Genomic DNA, 18,191 nt, shown 5'->3' with positions numbered 1-18,191 from the left:
CAAAGTAATTAAAGTTAAGAATGCTGCCTGTCTAATCTTAAGGTTGGCGGGCAGGCGAAGAGCTCAGGCAGCCTTCGCATTTTTCTTGAAACCTCATCCGGGGCGGGATGATGTTTCATGAAGGGTTTATTAATTAAATAAAAATATTTGAAAAAATTAATGGACATGACAGTTTCAGTTTCACATGAGGGGACATATCCTTAAAAATTTTTTTCACCTTTTAAAAATTTTCCAGAACTTAAACTACGAGCATGCGTGAAAGAGCGCAGGACCCGACTCAGGGAATCCCCCTGCCCGCACAGGGAGCACATAGCGTTTCCGGGTGCGCGTCACGCTGGGCAGGCCTTAATTGGCCCGCCCACATAAAATGGTGGCATACTCCCGATTGGGGGCACTGATTGGGTTCATGCCCGCTCCCACCCGCCACCACACAACCCCCCGGTGGGGGGAAAATTCAGCCCATCGATAATAAATATGCAGCAAAAAGCACAGGCTAGAATTCTGTATTACTAAGTCTATGAAAGATTAGGCAGAGGCCAGTCAGGAGACAATTTAAAGACGAAGGCACAGGCATAGCACTGAAAAGGTATGGGTGCTGGTAGCTATGCTACAAAGGTGGAAGGAACTGGTCTTGTCAATGTGCACATGTAGAGAAAGCATCTTAGCTTGAGATCAAACAGGACCTCCTGATTTAGCCTCAGGAAGCAGCCCGAATTTTTAAAATTTATTCATTCATGGGATGTCGGCACAACTGACTAAGCCAGCATTTAGTGCTCATCCCTAATTACCCTTGTTCAGAGGGCATTTAAGAGACTACCACATGGCTATGGGCCAGGTAAGGATGGCAGATTTCCTTCTCTAAAAGACATCACTGAACCAGATGGGTTTTTACATCAATTGGCAATGGTTTCATGGTCATCATCAGACTTTTTAATTCCAGACTTCTGTTGAATTCAAATTCAAAGCTCCCCAGAATTTTACCCGGGGTCTCTGGAATACTAATCAAGTGAGAATACCACTATGCCACTGCCTCCCCTGGTCAGAAAGAAAAAATGCTGATGGGAATTGAATGTACGACTTCAATTTTGTCAATCTTGAGTTGAAGGAAATTGTGGATCATTCAGAGCCCTTATGTTAGATATATGATAGCAACACCTTGGAGTCTATAGCGGAGGCAGCATTGGCATTATCAGTACACAAATGGAAGGTTGGTCTGTGGTTGCCAAAAATCTAATTGAGGGACAGTGTGAACTATAAATATGGGGGAAACCAAGTGTACAGCATTGGACATCCTAGAGATTCTCATCATAACATCACTGTGGGTGTACCTATACAAGGAGCATCTATTCAAGAATTCATGGGGCAATTAGGGATGGGCAACAAATACTGGCCTTGCCAACAATGCATTAATGAATAACAAAAGGTAATTGCATGGGGACAAGAACAGAAACTAACGCAATGTGTTAAATCATTGAGGCAGATATGAACAGAAGCACAAAAGCAGAGTGCTGTGGAGGTAGACCTTGCAACTGTAAAGCAGTTAATCTAACTTTGGTCTTTCAATGTTCTAAGCTGTTGAACTGTATCCACAAGCCAAGATTCCCATAGCGTATACAATCCACATAACACATTAAGGGTATTGACTGAAATTCACACAGGGAAGAGAATGGTTCCATCTCTGAACCATGACACAGACAACGCTATGTCTTAAAGGGGAGGTGCACAAAATTATGAAGGACCGGGATAGAGATGATAGGTAGGGCCTATTTCCCTTAGCAGAGAGGTCAATTACTGAAAAAACATAGATTTAAAGCAATAGGGAGAAGGATTAGTTGGGAGTTGAGGAGAATTTTTTTTTACTCAGATGGTGGTGGATGTCTAGAACTCACTATCTGAAAGGGAGTGGAGGCAGAAACTCATATTCCATTTAAAAAGTACTTGGATATATGCTTGAAATGCCATAGCTTAGAATGCTATGGACCAACAGCTGGAAAGTGGGATTAAACTAGATAGCTCTTTTTCAGCTGAAACAGACACGATGGGCTGAATTCTACCATAAATTTCTGTAATATTATTTAAGCAACTCTCACAAATAAGGTTGATGCCTGAAACTCACGTCTTGTACACAGAAGTCGAAATACAGATATTAATTGTTAGAACAATTGGGCTTTAGGAAATCTGAGTCTTGCCCTTCCTCATCTGATTTCATTTGTTTACATTTTTTTCATCAGCTCTCCCCAGTCACCAAGGTCAAATCTATGAGGCATCTGCCATTATTATAATTGCCCCTGCCTTTTTTGGTTTCAATACTAAACCTTCACTTTTTCAGCTTTGACAGAATTTTTAATAGTGCTTAATTCACAACAAATTCGATGCAACAACAGCAAAAGTGCAACATTAATTACCTTTAGGGTCATGTCATCGGAACAAGATGCGAGTAGATTCCCAGTTGGATCCCACTTGATTGCATTCACTTCGTTCTGAAAACAGAACCGAGGCATTATGAATAAACAAGATATCCCCTTCATATAAGCAGCAAGATCCAGCTCTTGACATTCAACATAAATAGAATATGTTCCTGCATGCTAGGATATCAACAAGAAATATCAAGCCTTAAACTACATGACTGTCAGCACTGGAAACAGATTATTCATTAGTATTTTACTTTGCTTATTTCAAGTGCCAAATTAATATTAACACAAACTTATAGCATCAATTCTGAAGCATACAAAAGGGACAAAGAAGAAATATGCTACTGAAGTCTTAGCTAAAGGAGAAGATGCTGTAGTAAAGATTTAAACCTGACGTTAAAATGTAACGGCCTTCTAAATTGAAAAAAGGGTTTACACATTTTCTTCAAAAAAATCCTGTTGACAAACATCATTTGAGTAATTTGAAATGTAGCAAAAAATTTAAAATACATGAACAAGCATGCAAACATCAAAGCAAAAAGGAACCGTTTGTTAAAAATGTGCCTCAAAAACAATTGTCATCTTCTTGTTTTATCCAATACAAATTATATTTGCTATGTAAGTGGCTGCACACCATTTTTAAATACACACTAAAACAATTGGGCATTTTTGGATTGGTACAAATTTATGACAATGTTCAAGAGGATAAATCATGAAACTTTAAAAGTTTTTAAGAAGTGTTTTTTTTTTAAATATTAATTTAAATGCATCAGCATTTTTCAACCTGAGCCAACACGTCAATGTTTCCTGTTTCGCAACTTTACAAAGTTAAAGTTTGAAGTACCAATATTCAAAGGAATCAAGAATATGAGAAAAATTACTCATCAAGTTTGATAAACATTCAATAAAACTAGGTTTGTGTTATTGAGATGAGCAGTTTAGTCCAAGTACAAGATATTCATTCTGTTTTACATGCATAACATATTTCAAGTGTGTCACTTGCTAAATTTGGTGAAGATTCATAGGTAAACATTTTCTTGAGGTTAAAAATGCACACATTTGAAAGAAAAGGAATAACAGAAATCTGTGAAGTGTAAAATCTAATCAAGTTTGAAATTACTTTGTAGGATTTAGACAAAAAACATGATTTACTCTTGCAACACAATTTCTTTCCCCACTTTGTTTCATCTCTGATATCCCCTGTGACACTTAATATTTTGTGATTATGAAAGCATGAAAGGCAATCTATTGTTGACTTCTGCCAATTTAAGATTGTGGATTTAATGTATGCGAAATAGTGGGTGGAAACCTTTCCTTCATGACAAAATCATCTATATGCTGCTGAACCACCAAAATAAAACTCTTTAATTTGAATAAATGAATTGTGCTTCAATAATATGACCTAAACTTATTAACTTAAAGAAAATTCAAAATCAATCCTTTTAAATTTTGATTCCATTGAGTGCCTGAAAATACCAAGGAAGTAAGAAGCCATACAGTAATTCCTCATTTAACATTGTAATTGCATTCCTGAGAACTGCAACTTTAAATGAAATGTTAAGCGAATCAGATTTTCCCATTGCAACCAATGTAAAGGCTTTAGTTAGACTTTGTAGAACTTTTCCAGTCAGGAAAAAAAATCACAGTAAAATATTGTACCCTATAGGTTTAAGTACTGTACATTGCTAAATTATTCTAGTCATAAACAAAATAACTTTCAAAATAAAATAAATTTTAAAAATAAAAAAGAAATATGCCAACTCTTTCTACTTAAAATCCACTTGCCGTCTCTCCCACTCACTGCCTCGCTCGCTCCTCGCCCATCTGGCTCACTGCCAATCGTGCACCCCAATCCTCCCAGTCCCAACCCTCCTGCTGGCCACATCACTCTCCCAAACCGTTATTGCCAGCAAAGCTCAGCCGCGGGTAGGAAGAGGCATGAAACAACCAACAGAGCGAGAGCAGCTTCAAATTACAGGGTTGTAGAGGCAAGCCGCAAGCTAGAGATGAGGCAAATGGGAGGGTTGGCAGCAAACAAGAGGGTTGGGAGCAGGAGGGTAGGCAGCAAGTGGGAGGGTCAGGAGTAGGAAGGTTGGCAGCGAGCAGGAGAGGACACTAAAATGGAACCAATTGTGTCATGTGACCTTACACCTGGCATGAAACAAATTTAATTCGAATCCTCAGCACTAAATAAGAATACCAGCCCCATTAAAAATACGACATCAAACCGAAGTGGCTTAAAACAGGACAACTTAAAGCAAAGACTTGCTGTGTATATTAAATGAAAGGGAATCCTTACATTAGTATAATGTCGTGCCTATTACTTACTGTGTATATTAAATGAAAGGGAATCCTTGCATAGTATAATATTGTGGCTATTACTTAGGAGAAGGTTAAATTTACTTCAGGAGTACAAAAATTAATGCTTTAATCAGTTTAACATCTTTATTCTCATTTTACATTAGAGAAAGAAAGGGGTGTCTGGAAAGTGCAACGTAAAATCGCTACAGCTTTTAACTGGGAAACTAAAACTTTAATCTTAGCCTTGACTGACACCAGCATTCAAATTTTGCTTAGAAATTAAGTTTGCCAATCTCAGTAAATGGTGTAGATGGAATCTTTGCACATGATCACTCCACCTTGTCAACTTGAAGGCAGTGGATGCAGGGGCCTCACATGGCTGGAGAAAATGAGCCAAAGGGAAAAAAATAAAATTGATTTTCAATGATCCATCAGAATGCAAATGGCAAATTATCAATCTGACAATCTGTTGCAAGCCAGATCTTTAAAAAAAACAGAAAATGGGTAACACTTGAAAAGGCGGTGGTGCTCAGTAGTTCTAATTTTTCCACCCCATTCACTCTCTGTCCCTCATAAGGCAGCAACTGATCTTTAAGAACAGTTTAATGAGTTTTAGCAATTCCTCAGTACCTTACATTTGGCACAAGGTAGCAAGCAATGGCAAATTTGGGAGATAAATTCCAAGCCTAATCTCATCCTCAACTCACTCACACATTCATTCAGGAAGGAATCACTGGATAGCAGTGATTCTCCCCCACTCCAGTCCTCATGCTGATGAAAGCTGCAGCACCCCTTGTGCCACTTGGGCTAAGATCAGCTACCTCTGCGTGGATCAGAGATCAAACTAAAGCCTCCTGGGATAATTGGATCAATACACTGTGTTATCAGGAAAAACAATGATCAATGATCAATAATTAAAGCTGTCCGGTTCTGGATAGTTATTACCGTATGTCCCTGGAATGTCTTGATGGGCCTATCTGCACCTAGTTTACACACATGGATGCACATGTCTGTGCTGCAAGAGGCAAACGTGTTGTTGCTTTGCCAGTCAACATCTAGTGCTGGAGCTGTAAATGCAAAAAAAAAAAATGGAAAATTTTTAGCTCTTGATAATTAGTATGCACTGCAATCCCAACAGAAGTACATTTTTGCACAATCTATCATAATTCAAATGATGAAATTGTTTTCAAAAGCAGATATATCAAATAAAAACTGGATTTGTACTAGAAAAACAGCAATGCTCATAATTCCCAGTAGTAGTATTTTGAACAAATAAAATTACAGGGGTAGAAAAGACTCTGAAGTCTATCTAGCCAAATTAACACACCCCAATTGCCATTCTCTCAAATATCTAATTGCCCCACAAGAAGAATATGGGAGATATTTGAGGTAGTGAATTACAGAAATGTAAACAAGAATTTCATACACATTAATGTTAGTCAACTATTCATTTGGTGATTCAAATTGAAATTGAAAAGGTCTCTTAACAAATAGTTCAGAGCTATTAAATGTTGAAATTTCATCTAATTACCAACCCAACCAAAAAAGTGATCTGAAGCTCTTTCCTCTGGAGGCTAGGCATGTATGTCTCCCTGACGGGATAACTTGATCCAAATCACCATTAGTGATAATTATAATTTAAAAATACACCTGGCCTTGTACTAACATGATTTGCTCTAAAGGCAAATCAAAAATTAATGTATTGAAATATATATTGTGCAGCACAGCCAATTAATCAACCTTAAATCAGACTGCTCTTTCAGAAACTGCTGCTGTTGTTTATATGATTAAATACATTTGATTATATCAATTATAATGTTTCTCCCAAAAAATAACTGCCTATCAGTCTAAAATTGGATGGAGCTTATTTGGTTATAGTTAAGAATATTTAAGCCTATACCAATCAATGCCCTTCGAAGGCTTTCCAATGTCCTGAATTCATTTAGGGTCCATGTTAATTTTGACATACAGCAATTATCTTTGGCGAGCAACTAATTTAAAACTATTTAATTCCACACATATATATGGTAGCTACAAAAGATCCTGTACTGATTGCCCTTAATCTTTAAATTCAATAAATTATTGGATTTAAATAGGAAATTGATAATGCTATTTACACAATCTCACATTACAAACAATGGAAGCAAATTGAAAATCGGTCACTGTAAAATAAATATTGAAACCACTGCTGACTAAAATAAAATCAATTTTAGAGACACAACAAAGCAAAAAAACAATTTTTGCCCAATTTTATTTTTCAAACATAGTGATATTTTTGCAATATTTTGTTTCTAGATGTCTGACAACATGAATATTAAACATATTCATAAGCAAATGTTGGATACAATCAAGGTTAAAAACTTTATAAATGCAGATGAATATTTGCACTTGTTATTCATTCACCAATAAAGCTTTGCTTCTTTATGATGAAATCTTGTGTTTAGATAATCATCGCCATGTAGCAGGTTATTTTACACAAATTTCTGATAACTCTAAAATCAAGGACAAATGATAATGTGATTCATCATCACGGTTGTCCCAGTGGCATAACAAAACAGAACGGAACTTGGTAATAAAACAATTGAGCACTGTCAACAATATAGAGTTAAGGGAACATCTAACTAACAGTGACCCAAACAACTGAATTCAATAATGGCTTAAGAGGGAAAAAGGTGAATCAAAAATTAAGGTTTAAATTTAGGTATGGCTGACTTTGAAGAGATGTAGCAGAAACTGACCCTAATAAACTGGATGAAACTTAAATGAGCAAAATATAGATGAGCATTGGAAGGTGTTAAAGTAACAATCTGGTACAAGACCTGTACGTAGCCCTATAGGGTGAAGAGCTCTTCTTGTGTAATTAAACAGCATTGGTCAATAAAAGTGATGAAAGATAACATAAAAGTAAAAGAATGGGCTTACACAAGTGCAAAGATATTGAAGAACTTGCTGACTAGGGCTAAGACAGATGTAAAGAACACTTTTTTAAAAATTCATTTGCGGGATGTGGGCATCGCTGGCTAGGCCAGTATTTATTGCCCATCCCTATATGCCCTTCAGGGGGTGGTGGTGAGCTGCCTTCTTGAACCACTGCAGTCCCTGTGGTGTAGGTACACCCACGGTGCTGTTAGGGAGGGAGTTCCAGGATTTTGACCCAGCGACAGTAAAGGAACGGCGATATACTTCCAAGTCAGGATGGTGAGCGGCTTGGAGGAGAACCTCCAGGTGGTGGTGTTCCCATGTATCTGCTGCCCTTGTCCTTCTAGAAGGTAGCGGCTATGGGTTTGGAAGGTGCCATCGAAGGAGCCTTGGTGAGATTCTGCAATGCATCTTGTAGATGGTACATACTGCTGCCACTGTTTATTGATGATGGAGGGAGTGAATGTTTGTGGAATCTCACCAAGGCTCCTTCGATGGCACCTTACAAACTCATAGCCGCTACCTTCTAGAAGGACAAGGGCAGCAGATACATGGGAACACCACCACCTGGGAGGTTCTCCTCCAAGACGCTCACCATCCTGACTTGGAAATATACCGCCGTTCCTTCACTGTTTGTGGATGGGGTGCCAATCAAGTGGGCTGCTTTGTCCTGGATGGTGCCAAGCTTCTCGAGTGTTGTTGGAGCTGCACTCATCCAAGCAAGACACTCTTGACTGTGCCTTGTAGATCGTGGGCAGCTTTGGGGAGTCAGGAGGCAAGTTACTCGCTGCAGGATTCCTAGCGTCTAACCTGCTCTTTTAACCACAATATTTATATGGCTAGTTTCTGGTCAATGGTAACCCCTAGGATGTTGATAGTGGGGGATTCAATGATGGTAATGCCATTGAATGTCAAGGGGCAATGTTTAGGTTCTCTGTTGTTGGAAATGGTCATTGCCTGGCCCTTGTGTGACACAAATGTTACTTGCCACTTGTCAGCCCAAGCCTGAACATTGTCCAGGTTTTGCTGCATTTGGACATGGACTGCTTCAGTATCTGAGGAGTCGCGAATAGCAAAAAGGATACAAGGAAAGTAGTAAAAGGTGCAAAAAAAAAATACAAGAGAAAAAAAGCAATAGTATCAAGGACAACACCAAAAGTTTTCACAACTATCTTAAGAGAAAGAGGGTGGCTACAGTCATACAGAAACCTTAAAGACAGATGTAGGTAATCTTGTAGGAAAATGGCAGATTTGGTAAATGTATGCCTATATCACAATAGAGAAAGAGGATAAAGTACCAGAGATAAAAAGAACAAGAGAAATAAATTAGGGAGAGCTACTCATTAGATTAATACCAGTTTTAAAATTCGAAAATAATGCAATTGAAGACTGACAAATCTCTAGGTCTGGAATTTTAAATCCCGAGGGCAGGTGCGCGCCCAACCCGAACAGACATGAAATAGCGCGAGATGATGTCGGTCGAGCGTCCCAACGTCATCGCGCACTCGCGCGATATTTCGCTTGGCAGGCATGCACGGCAGTCGGAAGCACACCCATCAACAATTAAGCGGGCAATCAAGCCCATTAACAATGCAATTAACAGAGATTTTACATGGCCCATCCACTTTTACAGTTGGCAGACAGGCCAATCTCCCAGGCGCCATTCACATTTTTGCTCAAACCTCGATCCAGGATGGGATGTAATCTCTGTGGGGAAATAAAATAAGAGATATCTGGAGGCTGGTTTTTTAATGAGGTATGCTTTCAGGCGATTGATTGAGCTGCATGGACATATTTTGCAGCATTTTTGTTGCTTTCTTTATTCTCTGGAGGTGTGCAGCTCCCTGGGTCAGCTGTCTGCCTTCAGGGAGCTCACTAGAAGCGCTCATCCGCGCCTTCAGTTAAGTCAGCGCCCACCCTCTTCCCACCCCCACCCCAGCAGCGCTGAGCATTTCTCAGCATGTATTTCGCGTTGGCTGGTCATTAATTGACCAGCCAGCGTGAAATCGCGGTCGGGGGCCGATCACGACCAGAGACCCATTTCCCATCTGCTTCTGGGCCCGCCCATCGCGTGCACCCGACGAACAAAAAATGCAGGCCTAGGGTTTGTTTGCTTCCCACCAGGGAATTAAGCAGATGAGGAAATCGGTGATGCTTAAGCGGTGATCTTTCAAAGCTCTCTTGATTTTGAATTGTCCTCTTGGATTGAAAAATTGCCAAAATCACTCCATTATTCAAGAAGGGTGGGGTGGAAGAGAGAAACCAGGAAATTATAGATCTATTAGTTTAACATCGGTGATGGGGAAATACTGGAATCTGTAATTAAAGACAGAGTTACTGAGCAATATGGACGGATCAGAGACAGCCAGCATGGATTTAAAAAGGGTAAGTTATGTTTAACTAGCCTAGTTGAATTTTTTTTTAAATGAGTGCCACATGGGCGGTGGAAGCTGAGATGATCAATGATTTCAAAAGGAAATTAGAGGAGCACTTAAGGAAATAAACTTGCAGGGCTACAGGGAAAGAGCCGGGGAATGGGACTGACTGGATTGCTCTACGGAGAGCTGGCATAAACCCAATGGGTCAAATGGCCTCCTTCTGTGTCTTCTATGACTCTAAGAGGTCACTAACATTATAGGTAAGGAAGTATCTATATTATTTAAAAACATCTTTCTCTAACTAATTCATTTGCCCATTTAATGCAATTTCATCCTGTCTCTTGATTCTTATTTGTATTTACACCATTTTACTTTCTGTATTACTGCTCTTGTGTTTTTGAACATTTTTTTTCACTGACAGAATTAATTTCCTGACTTTGTTTTCCTATTATTGAAGAGATTTATTTAAACATGCTGAAATTAACAGATGTAGTAACAATAAAGCAAATAGCTGAAAGAAAGTCTGTAAATTTCTTAAAACATCTTTTTGAAGGAGACAAGCAAGCAATTTGAAGCTGTAATGTGCAATGTTGGGTTATTCCCACCTATACACTTCAACAGAATCCTGCTGACTGACAATCAGCAGTCTTCAGCAAGTCACTGCTTGGGGTTAGGGCCGTCAACCAAAGTTAATGAAAATCCCCAGCAATCCATGCAAAAATGAAAAGTTAAATTAATTCAGCAAATTGGGAAAGGATCAAACAGCTCTTAAGCACATTCTGTGCTAATACAGTTCCTAGTCAAAAAAAAACAAATTTAAGTCAGATGGTTCTAAACAATTTATAAATTTTTGAAAAGCTTACCAGAGTGGAAAGGGAACTGCTGTTTGGCCTCTCCGGTATGCGCGTCCCAAATAATTGTTGTCTTCATGAAACAAAATCAAAGTATTAGTAGCGTGAAGCACATACAAAAATGAATTCATTACTGGGAAGTAATAAAAGTAATACTTATGTTGAAGTAATGAAATTATTTCAGATCTACCTTGTCCACTCCTGCACTAAGGATAAAATTTCCTTTCTTGTTCCATTTTAATGCAAATATCGGTCCTTTATGTTGACCCAACGTACTAGCAAGGTTACCTTAAAGAATGACAAAGATTTCATTTAAAAAATGAAAACATTAAAAAAGTTACCAGATCTCCGCTGAGAACTAATACAGTGAAAGGAACAATCTATATAATCAAAGGTTAATGGGCAAATTGGCATTAACATTAATTACTCTATAGAGGAACTATGTGACGCTATGCAGGATAATTAAAAGTCAGCAATTCAAATTTCTTAACAACTACAGATCTTTCTTTGGGCTTTAGCATCTGAAATAACGGAACCTTTTTGCACAAAGGTATATTATAGAATACATATTTGGTAGTGATGCATTTATACTACTGAAATGTTGGTAAAGCCACATTGCAATGGAAGGAAAAATTGGAAATGAATCAGACTTAATTACTTTTATAATGAAATTGAACAATCAACTGTCCACTTGAGTTGATGAGTACTGCATTTGTTTTCAGAACTCATAAGCAGTTAAACAAGAGCTGAGCTTCTTTACATAACAGGCGTGGTATAAAGTAGGGACAATTGCAAGGCCAGTCTACTATCCAGGCTACAATGATATAATCTGTTGGGTATAAGTGAGACTAATAGTTAGGACCAGTTTTAGGTGTTTGGAAAAATCAAATCCAGCTCTCCTCTGTAGAACAATCTGTCACACTGATGATAAATACCTAGAATATATCAAGAAATGGCTGAAGGCACTGGATACTGCAAAGGCTATGGGCCCTGACAGGATCCCAGCAATAGCACTGCAGGCTTATTTTTAAAAAATTCATTCATGGGATGAGGACATCGCTGGCTAGGCCACCGTTTACTGCCCATCCCTAATTTCCCTTCAGAAGGTGATGGTAAGCTGCCTCATGCTCCAGAAACCAGCTGTAATCCAGTATGGCTACAATGCTGGCATCTACCTGACAATGTGAAAAATTATGCAGGATGTCCTGTTCACAAAAAGCAGGACAAATCCAATCCGACCAATTACCACCCCATTAACCTCCTCTCGATCATCAGGTGTTATCGACAGTGCTATCAAGTGGCACTTACACAGCAATAACCTGCTCACTAATGCTCAGTTTGGTTTCTGTCAGATCCACTCAGCTCATGATCTCATTGCGACCTTGGTCCAAAAAGGGACATTCAATGACATTATCATCACTAGTAACCCCCACCATAACTCCCACTATCAACATCCTGGGGGTTACCATCGACCAGAAACTGAACTGGACCAGCCCCATATAAACACTGTAGCTACAGGAGCAAGTCAGAGGTTGGGAATTCTGAAGCGAGTAACCTGACTCCCCAAAGCCTGTCCAGCATCTACAAGGCACGAGTCAGGAGAGAGTGATGGAACACTTGCCTGGACGGGTGTGGCTCCAAAGACAATCAAGTAGCTCAACATCATCCAGGACAACAGCCTACTTGATCAGCAGTCCACCCACGAACCTAAACTTTCACTTCCTCCACTACCAATGCACAGTGGCAGCAGTGTATACTATACACAAGATGTACTACAACAACTCATCAAGGTTCCTTCAGCCTTCCAAACCTACGACCTCTACCCCCTCGAAGGATAAGGGCAGCAGGTACATGGAAACACCACCATCTGCAAGCTCCCCTCCAAACCACATACCATCCTGGCTGGAAATATTTCTTCACTGTCATTGGGTCAAAATCCTGACACATCTGTCTTAACAGTAGATGTACCTACACCACATTGACTACAACAGTTCAAGGTGGGTCACCACAACCATCTCGAGGGCAACTAGGGATGGGTAACAAACATTAGCCTTGAAAGCAAAACACATCCCATGAAAGAATAAAGAAAAGGAGACTCAGAATTGGTAAATACAAAGAGAGCATTATTGGGAGGGTGAGAAACATGTACTAGCATATCTGTAAATAGCCTCTTTGCATGTACATGTGCATTTGGTCACTTGGGGTTGGGTTGGGTGGAGAAGAAGAGGAGAAAGCGGGGCTTTGGTTCCATAGTTGATACACTCTTATGATAAGCTTGGATGATCAGATACTGGAGTCCAAAGGAGATCCCATCGCTCACGATTGGGCAATCATTCTGGGTTATTAATGGAATCTGATGGGATAAACATATCACTGGTAGTGAGATTCTTCCTACACAGTTACAGATTATACTGCAAGGTCATAGATAGATACAAAAAGAAACAAAAGTAAAGGATTTCCTCAGTAGGCATGAAAAGGGAAAAACACAACAGGTAAGTATTCCTGAGCTGGGTTTTACCCTGCCTAGAAGACACTTCGTGAGTAACCACTGATGAGACCTAGGAGCAGACTACATCTATAATCTATGTAGCACAATGCATGGCAGGAAATAAAACTGGATTAAATGAAGATGGCTCAAGGAAATATACAGGAATAAAACTCACCATCTTTTGTCCATATTCTTGCAAATCCATCATACGAACCTGTTGCTAGAAGTGTGCCTTCACTCTAAGACAATGGAAAATTAAGCTAGTAACAAAGTACATTTCAGCAAGTAGCTGAGCCCTAATCACTAATTCTATTAAAGTTAGGTAATTGCAGCTAAAATCTACAGCCGAGCTCAGCGCCATCGGGTTGGAGAAAAAAGTCTCATCGTTTTCACTCCTAAACGCTATCCAGTGACCCTAGCTAGAAGTGCATGTGCTTGGGCATCAGGTAGACAAGTTTGGGCTCTGTCCTGAAGCCCACTATGGGTAATTAGCCATCATTGTCAATTCAGAGATGAACATTAACCAATTGCGTAAGGTTTTATTCAGAATGAAATAACTGCTAAATTCAAAAAATGTTGCCATTCGGACATATTTGTATAATCCACACTTACAGGGCACCAGCAAACCGACTAAAATCTTTAACAATATTGGATTATGGCTAAGCAGAGATATGGGGCCGAGTTATGCGGCCACCCGCAGGCAGAAAAGCAGGCGGGTGGACCTGTAAATTAGGGTGCCGTGCCCCATTGGCAGCATGCCTGCCGACCTGCCCTCACCACAATTTAGTGAACGTCGGTAGGTTGCCCACCCGTGACCCAATTAAGGCTCTTAAGAGGGAAATTAATGCCCGGATAAGGGCCTCATCCCGCCATGCTCTGATTTAACAGATTTTGGGAGAGGATGACGCTCAATGTGCAGCCCAGCAGGTTTAACCCTGTGGGCTCCTGGTCAAAGGCGCGGATGCCTTTTGCCAGGCCCGAAGTGCCAATCAGATGTCCCTGCCTGCAGTTTTGCCTCCCCAAGTCCACTTTCCACACCAACCCCACCCCACGCTGCCCCACCTTCTCTCACTGGGGCCTGTCAGCCTATCCTGAACAAGATCCCAGATGTACCTGAATGCCTGGGTTCATCACTGAATGCCACATGCTTGGCCTACCTACAGTACCGACACTGGCCACCTATGGCCAACAGCAGGGCTGTCATTGTGTCTAGCCACTGGTCTTCAACTGGTCAGCAGCTCTATGAGGCAGAACCTCTTCCTGGAAGAGACCACTTCATACTAATTAAAGGGCTGTCACCTGAAGAAATAAATTGGGGTGAGCAGAGGTGGGCTCAACCCTGACATTTATGTTGGGGTGCTGGGAGCCCACCCTCAGCATATAATCCAGCCCATAATTTTTGTGCATGAGCTGGTACTTAATTCCCTGTGTACCAAATGCATTACAGAAACTAGTTCAGTGACCAGTTTAGCAAATTGTGTGCAGAACTATTTTTGTCAATGACAAAGAAGCGTAATTAAAGATATGACCACAGAAACACACTGGTACAAAAATAGTGTTGCATATGCGGTATTAAGAGCTTCAAGTGTAAAATAACATGTAGAGAGGTTCAATCCAGTTTATGATAGGAAATATTGGAAAAAACGTCCTTTGTAAAATTTGAAGTGTACAAATTTCCCAATCTCTGATAGAAAAGTCATAATCTGTGGGCATGAAGGAATCTTTCTGACAAAGGATATCTAATCATCATTGTTGTTGGATTTTATAAATTGTACATATATGTACATGTTTAAAACAGAATTAATTAAATCTTTGGCAATTTAAGATAGTACGGATTGGATAGGTTTGCCACTCACATTCCAGTCTAAAGATGTAACATCTTTGTTGCTTGGTACATCTTGTCCTCCTTCCCTTATGCAGTGTCTAAGTACTAGCTGGGTGGGGCCACCACTACTATTTTCACTAAGATTCCATATCCGTGCTGTTGAGTCTCCCGATCTGGGGAATAAATTTGAAAAAAAAATCACATTTAAACTGCAAGTTACAAATTTCTGCAGAATGCTTTCTCAAGTGTGATAATTAAAGATGATTTACTCTGAACAATTTTTTCTCAAACTTGGGCAAAGAACAACAAACAAGGTTGATACTTTGAAAAAACTCAGCAGGTCTGGCAGCATCGGCGGAGAAGAAAAGAGTTGACGTTTCGAGTCCTCATGACCCTTCGACAGAACTTGCGTTCGAGTCCAAGAAAGAGTTGAAATATAAGCTGGTTTAAGGTGTGTGTGTGGGGGGCGGAGAGATAGAGAGACAAAGAGGTGGAGGGGGGGGGGTGGGGGGGTGTGGTTGTAGGGACAAACAAGCAGTGATAGAGCACTGCTTGTTTGTCCCTACAACCACACCCCCCCACCCCCCCCTCCACCTCTTTGTCTCTCTATCTCTCCGCCCCCCACACACACACCTTAAACCAGCTTATATTTCAACTCTTTCTTGGACTCGAACGCAAGTTCTGTCGAAGGGTCATGAGGACTCGAAACGTCAACTCTTTTCTTCTCCGCCGATGCTGCCAGACCTGCTGAGTTTTTCCAGGTAATTCTGTTTTTGTTTTGGATTTCCAGCATCCGCAGTTTTTTTGTTTTTATCTTAAGGTTGATACTTTATACAGATTTGATGCATTTGAAAATTACTGAAAACAATCTACCCTGTTACAAACAGCTTGATAAGGTTTAGCTGTGAATATGTAAACTAACTAGATCAACAATTAAAAAAATATTATTTTATTCCAGATTTATGTTACGACACAGTTGCTATTGCTGGAGAAAGCTCACCCAGATGCCAAGAGGTCACTGACTGGATTCCAGGCACATATGAAAACCTCTGATTCATGGCCACGCAATACCATAGCTTTATTGGATGGAATATCCACATCTACATCAACTTCCATCATATCTGTATGATTATCTATTTGTTTTCAAAAAAAATGAAAGAATTGAAATGTGCTGAGTAATCACAAAGGAAAAACACACTACGAGACTGAATATCTATTGAATGTTCTGAAATAGATTATTTGAATCATGCCTAGGTCAGTGACATTTCAGCAAAATAAAAAAAACATGCTTGATTCAAGTTTCTGATAGTCAAAAGCATCTTAAAATTAATTATGGACAATATAGCTGAACCAGGGCCAAATATTTATCACAAAATAGTAATAAGAATTATTATACATCATGATGGAATATCTTTAAAACCATTCCTTTTCAGCTTTCTTTGCAATGTAAAAATGTCAGGTTTGTTTTATTTCTAACATGGAACAAAATGTTTTTCTTTCCTGGAATTTTATTCGGAAACAATTACTTTTTGGTTTGAAATGAACCATGTTTTATGCATTCTCCAAGGTAAATATACCTTAATAGGGCATGTCAAATTCAGGATCTTCTCACTTTTGCCCACCTTACAAATCCAATGCAAAATACAATGAACAACACTGCCTCACTTTAAAGAAAAAGCTAAACAATGCAAACACTGGAAATCTGAAAGCAACAAAAATCAAAAAACTGAAAATATTCAGGTCAGGCAGCTTCTGTGGAGAAGCAGAAGTCAGCCAGTCAGTTGACGTTTCACGTCAAATCCCTTTCCTTTTCAACTTGAAGGAATTGGTTAACTTGTGTTGCCTCAAGCTTCAGACAACATGCTTATATCAAGCCCAGTGGTTTTAACAGTAGGTCTGAATAGAGAAAGGCCTGTAAGATCTCAAATGATGCCAGAAAGAGATATTCAATGAATAGGGAAGCTGCAGGAGAACGCTCTGAATACTGAGCTCAGGGACCAAAAGTCCAAATAATAAATTCCTTTTTATATTATTATTTCAACTCCTAACCTAAGAAAAAGTTCACTTTCAAGTAGAACGGCAGACAATGTCCTTCATAGATAATGGGGCACAGGACACAAGGACCTAGAAATTGGACTGTGCCCAAACTGTGAATATAACCAGTCAGCAATGGGCACCTTTAACAGATCCTGAGGTAGCTTGCTGGGTGAGGATGCTAGGCTGCCAGCTGAGGACATCAGAGAAGACTGGAAGGGAAGATTGGGACAATCAGTAAAAAGGTGAGCAGTGGAGGGTAGCAGTTTCTGGTTTTAATACGAAGCCAGGAGAACTTCTGCCCCGCCTGGCTCACTAATATGGTAAGCAAAAAACTTAAATCTATCTTTCAGGTGGCAGCCTCCCGTGGTCCCTTTAAGGACCACTAGCTTGACTTCAGATATCTGAAGAAACTGACTGCAATGCGCACCATGCATGCTGTAGTCGGTCACAGTCTTATTTCTCAAAGGAGCCTGAAATAGGTGTTAGATGTTAGATTTAAATATGCACTCTTTCCCCTTAAGATACATGAAATCCATGGAAAAACCAGAACAGAAAATGTTCCTTCTTGTTCTCATTTATACTTACTCGTAACTGCGTGTCCGCCATTCTCCTCTCCATTTGCAGTATTCTCCCCATTCTTTGTAGACCCTTGTTGACTAACTGCAGCAGCAGCAGCAGCTGCTGCTGCTTGTTGTTGCTGCAACTTGTCTCTATAAGCTTGTTGTCTTGTCTGCACCACGTCAGGCATTACAGCGTCAATTAAAGAAAGGGACTCAATGGGCCTCCCATCAAATAGTGTGCCATCCTAGAACAAAGAGCTATGACTCAGATCTTGTACGTCCTTAACATGTAAAATGGCACATTTCACCATTACGGTTTTAAATTGGATATCCATCTAGGTGGTTGCATAACAAAAAGCTACTTTTAAAGGGCTACAGGAGAAATACATAGTCAGAATTTAGACATTCTTTTCTATTTGGC

General features: G+C 39.8%; 1 protein-coding gene across 3 annotated transcripts in view; it reads right to left on the bottom strand.

The window, feature by feature from the left end:
- tbl1xr1a (tbl1x receptor 1a) overlaps positions 1 to 18,191 on the bottom strand; it is a 199,943-nt gene that overhangs the window by 19,128 nt on the left and 162,624 nt on the right. For all 3 annotated transcript variants that reach the window (XM_041210960.1, XM_041210978.1, XM_041210968.1), the window contains 8 exons: positions 17,796 to 18,015; positions 16,174 to 16,306; positions 15,205 to 15,346; positions 13,524 to 13,587; positions 11,051 to 11,148; positions 10,873 to 10,933; positions 5,658 to 5,779; positions 2,406 to 2,480 (listed from right to left, as the gene is read on the bottom strand). In XM_041210960.1, coding sequence (XP_041066894.1) covers positions 2,406 to 2,480; positions 5,658 to 5,779; positions 10,873 to 10,933; positions 11,051 to 11,148; positions 13,524 to 13,587; positions 15,205 to 15,346; positions 16,174 to 16,306; positions 17,796 to 18,015 — 915 coding nt within the window. The remainder of the gene's footprint in view (positions 1 to 2,405; positions 2,481 to 5,657; positions 5,780 to 10,872; positions 10,934 to 11,050; positions 11,149 to 13,523; positions 13,588 to 15,204; positions 15,347 to 16,173; positions 16,307 to 17,795; positions 18,016 to 18,191) is intronic.

This window comes from Carcharodon carcharias, chromosome 2 (assembly GCF_017639515.1).
Source record: "Carcharodon carcharias isolate sCarCar2 chromosome 2, sCarCar2.pri, whole genome shotgun sequence".
NCBI classification, from domain to species: domain Eukaryota; kingdom Metazoa; phylum Chordata; class Chondrichthyes; order Lamniformes; family Lamnidae; genus Carcharodon; species Carcharodon carcharias.
Note: the sequence above shows the minus strand (reverse complement) of the source record. Positions and strands in the feature narration are given on the sequence as shown.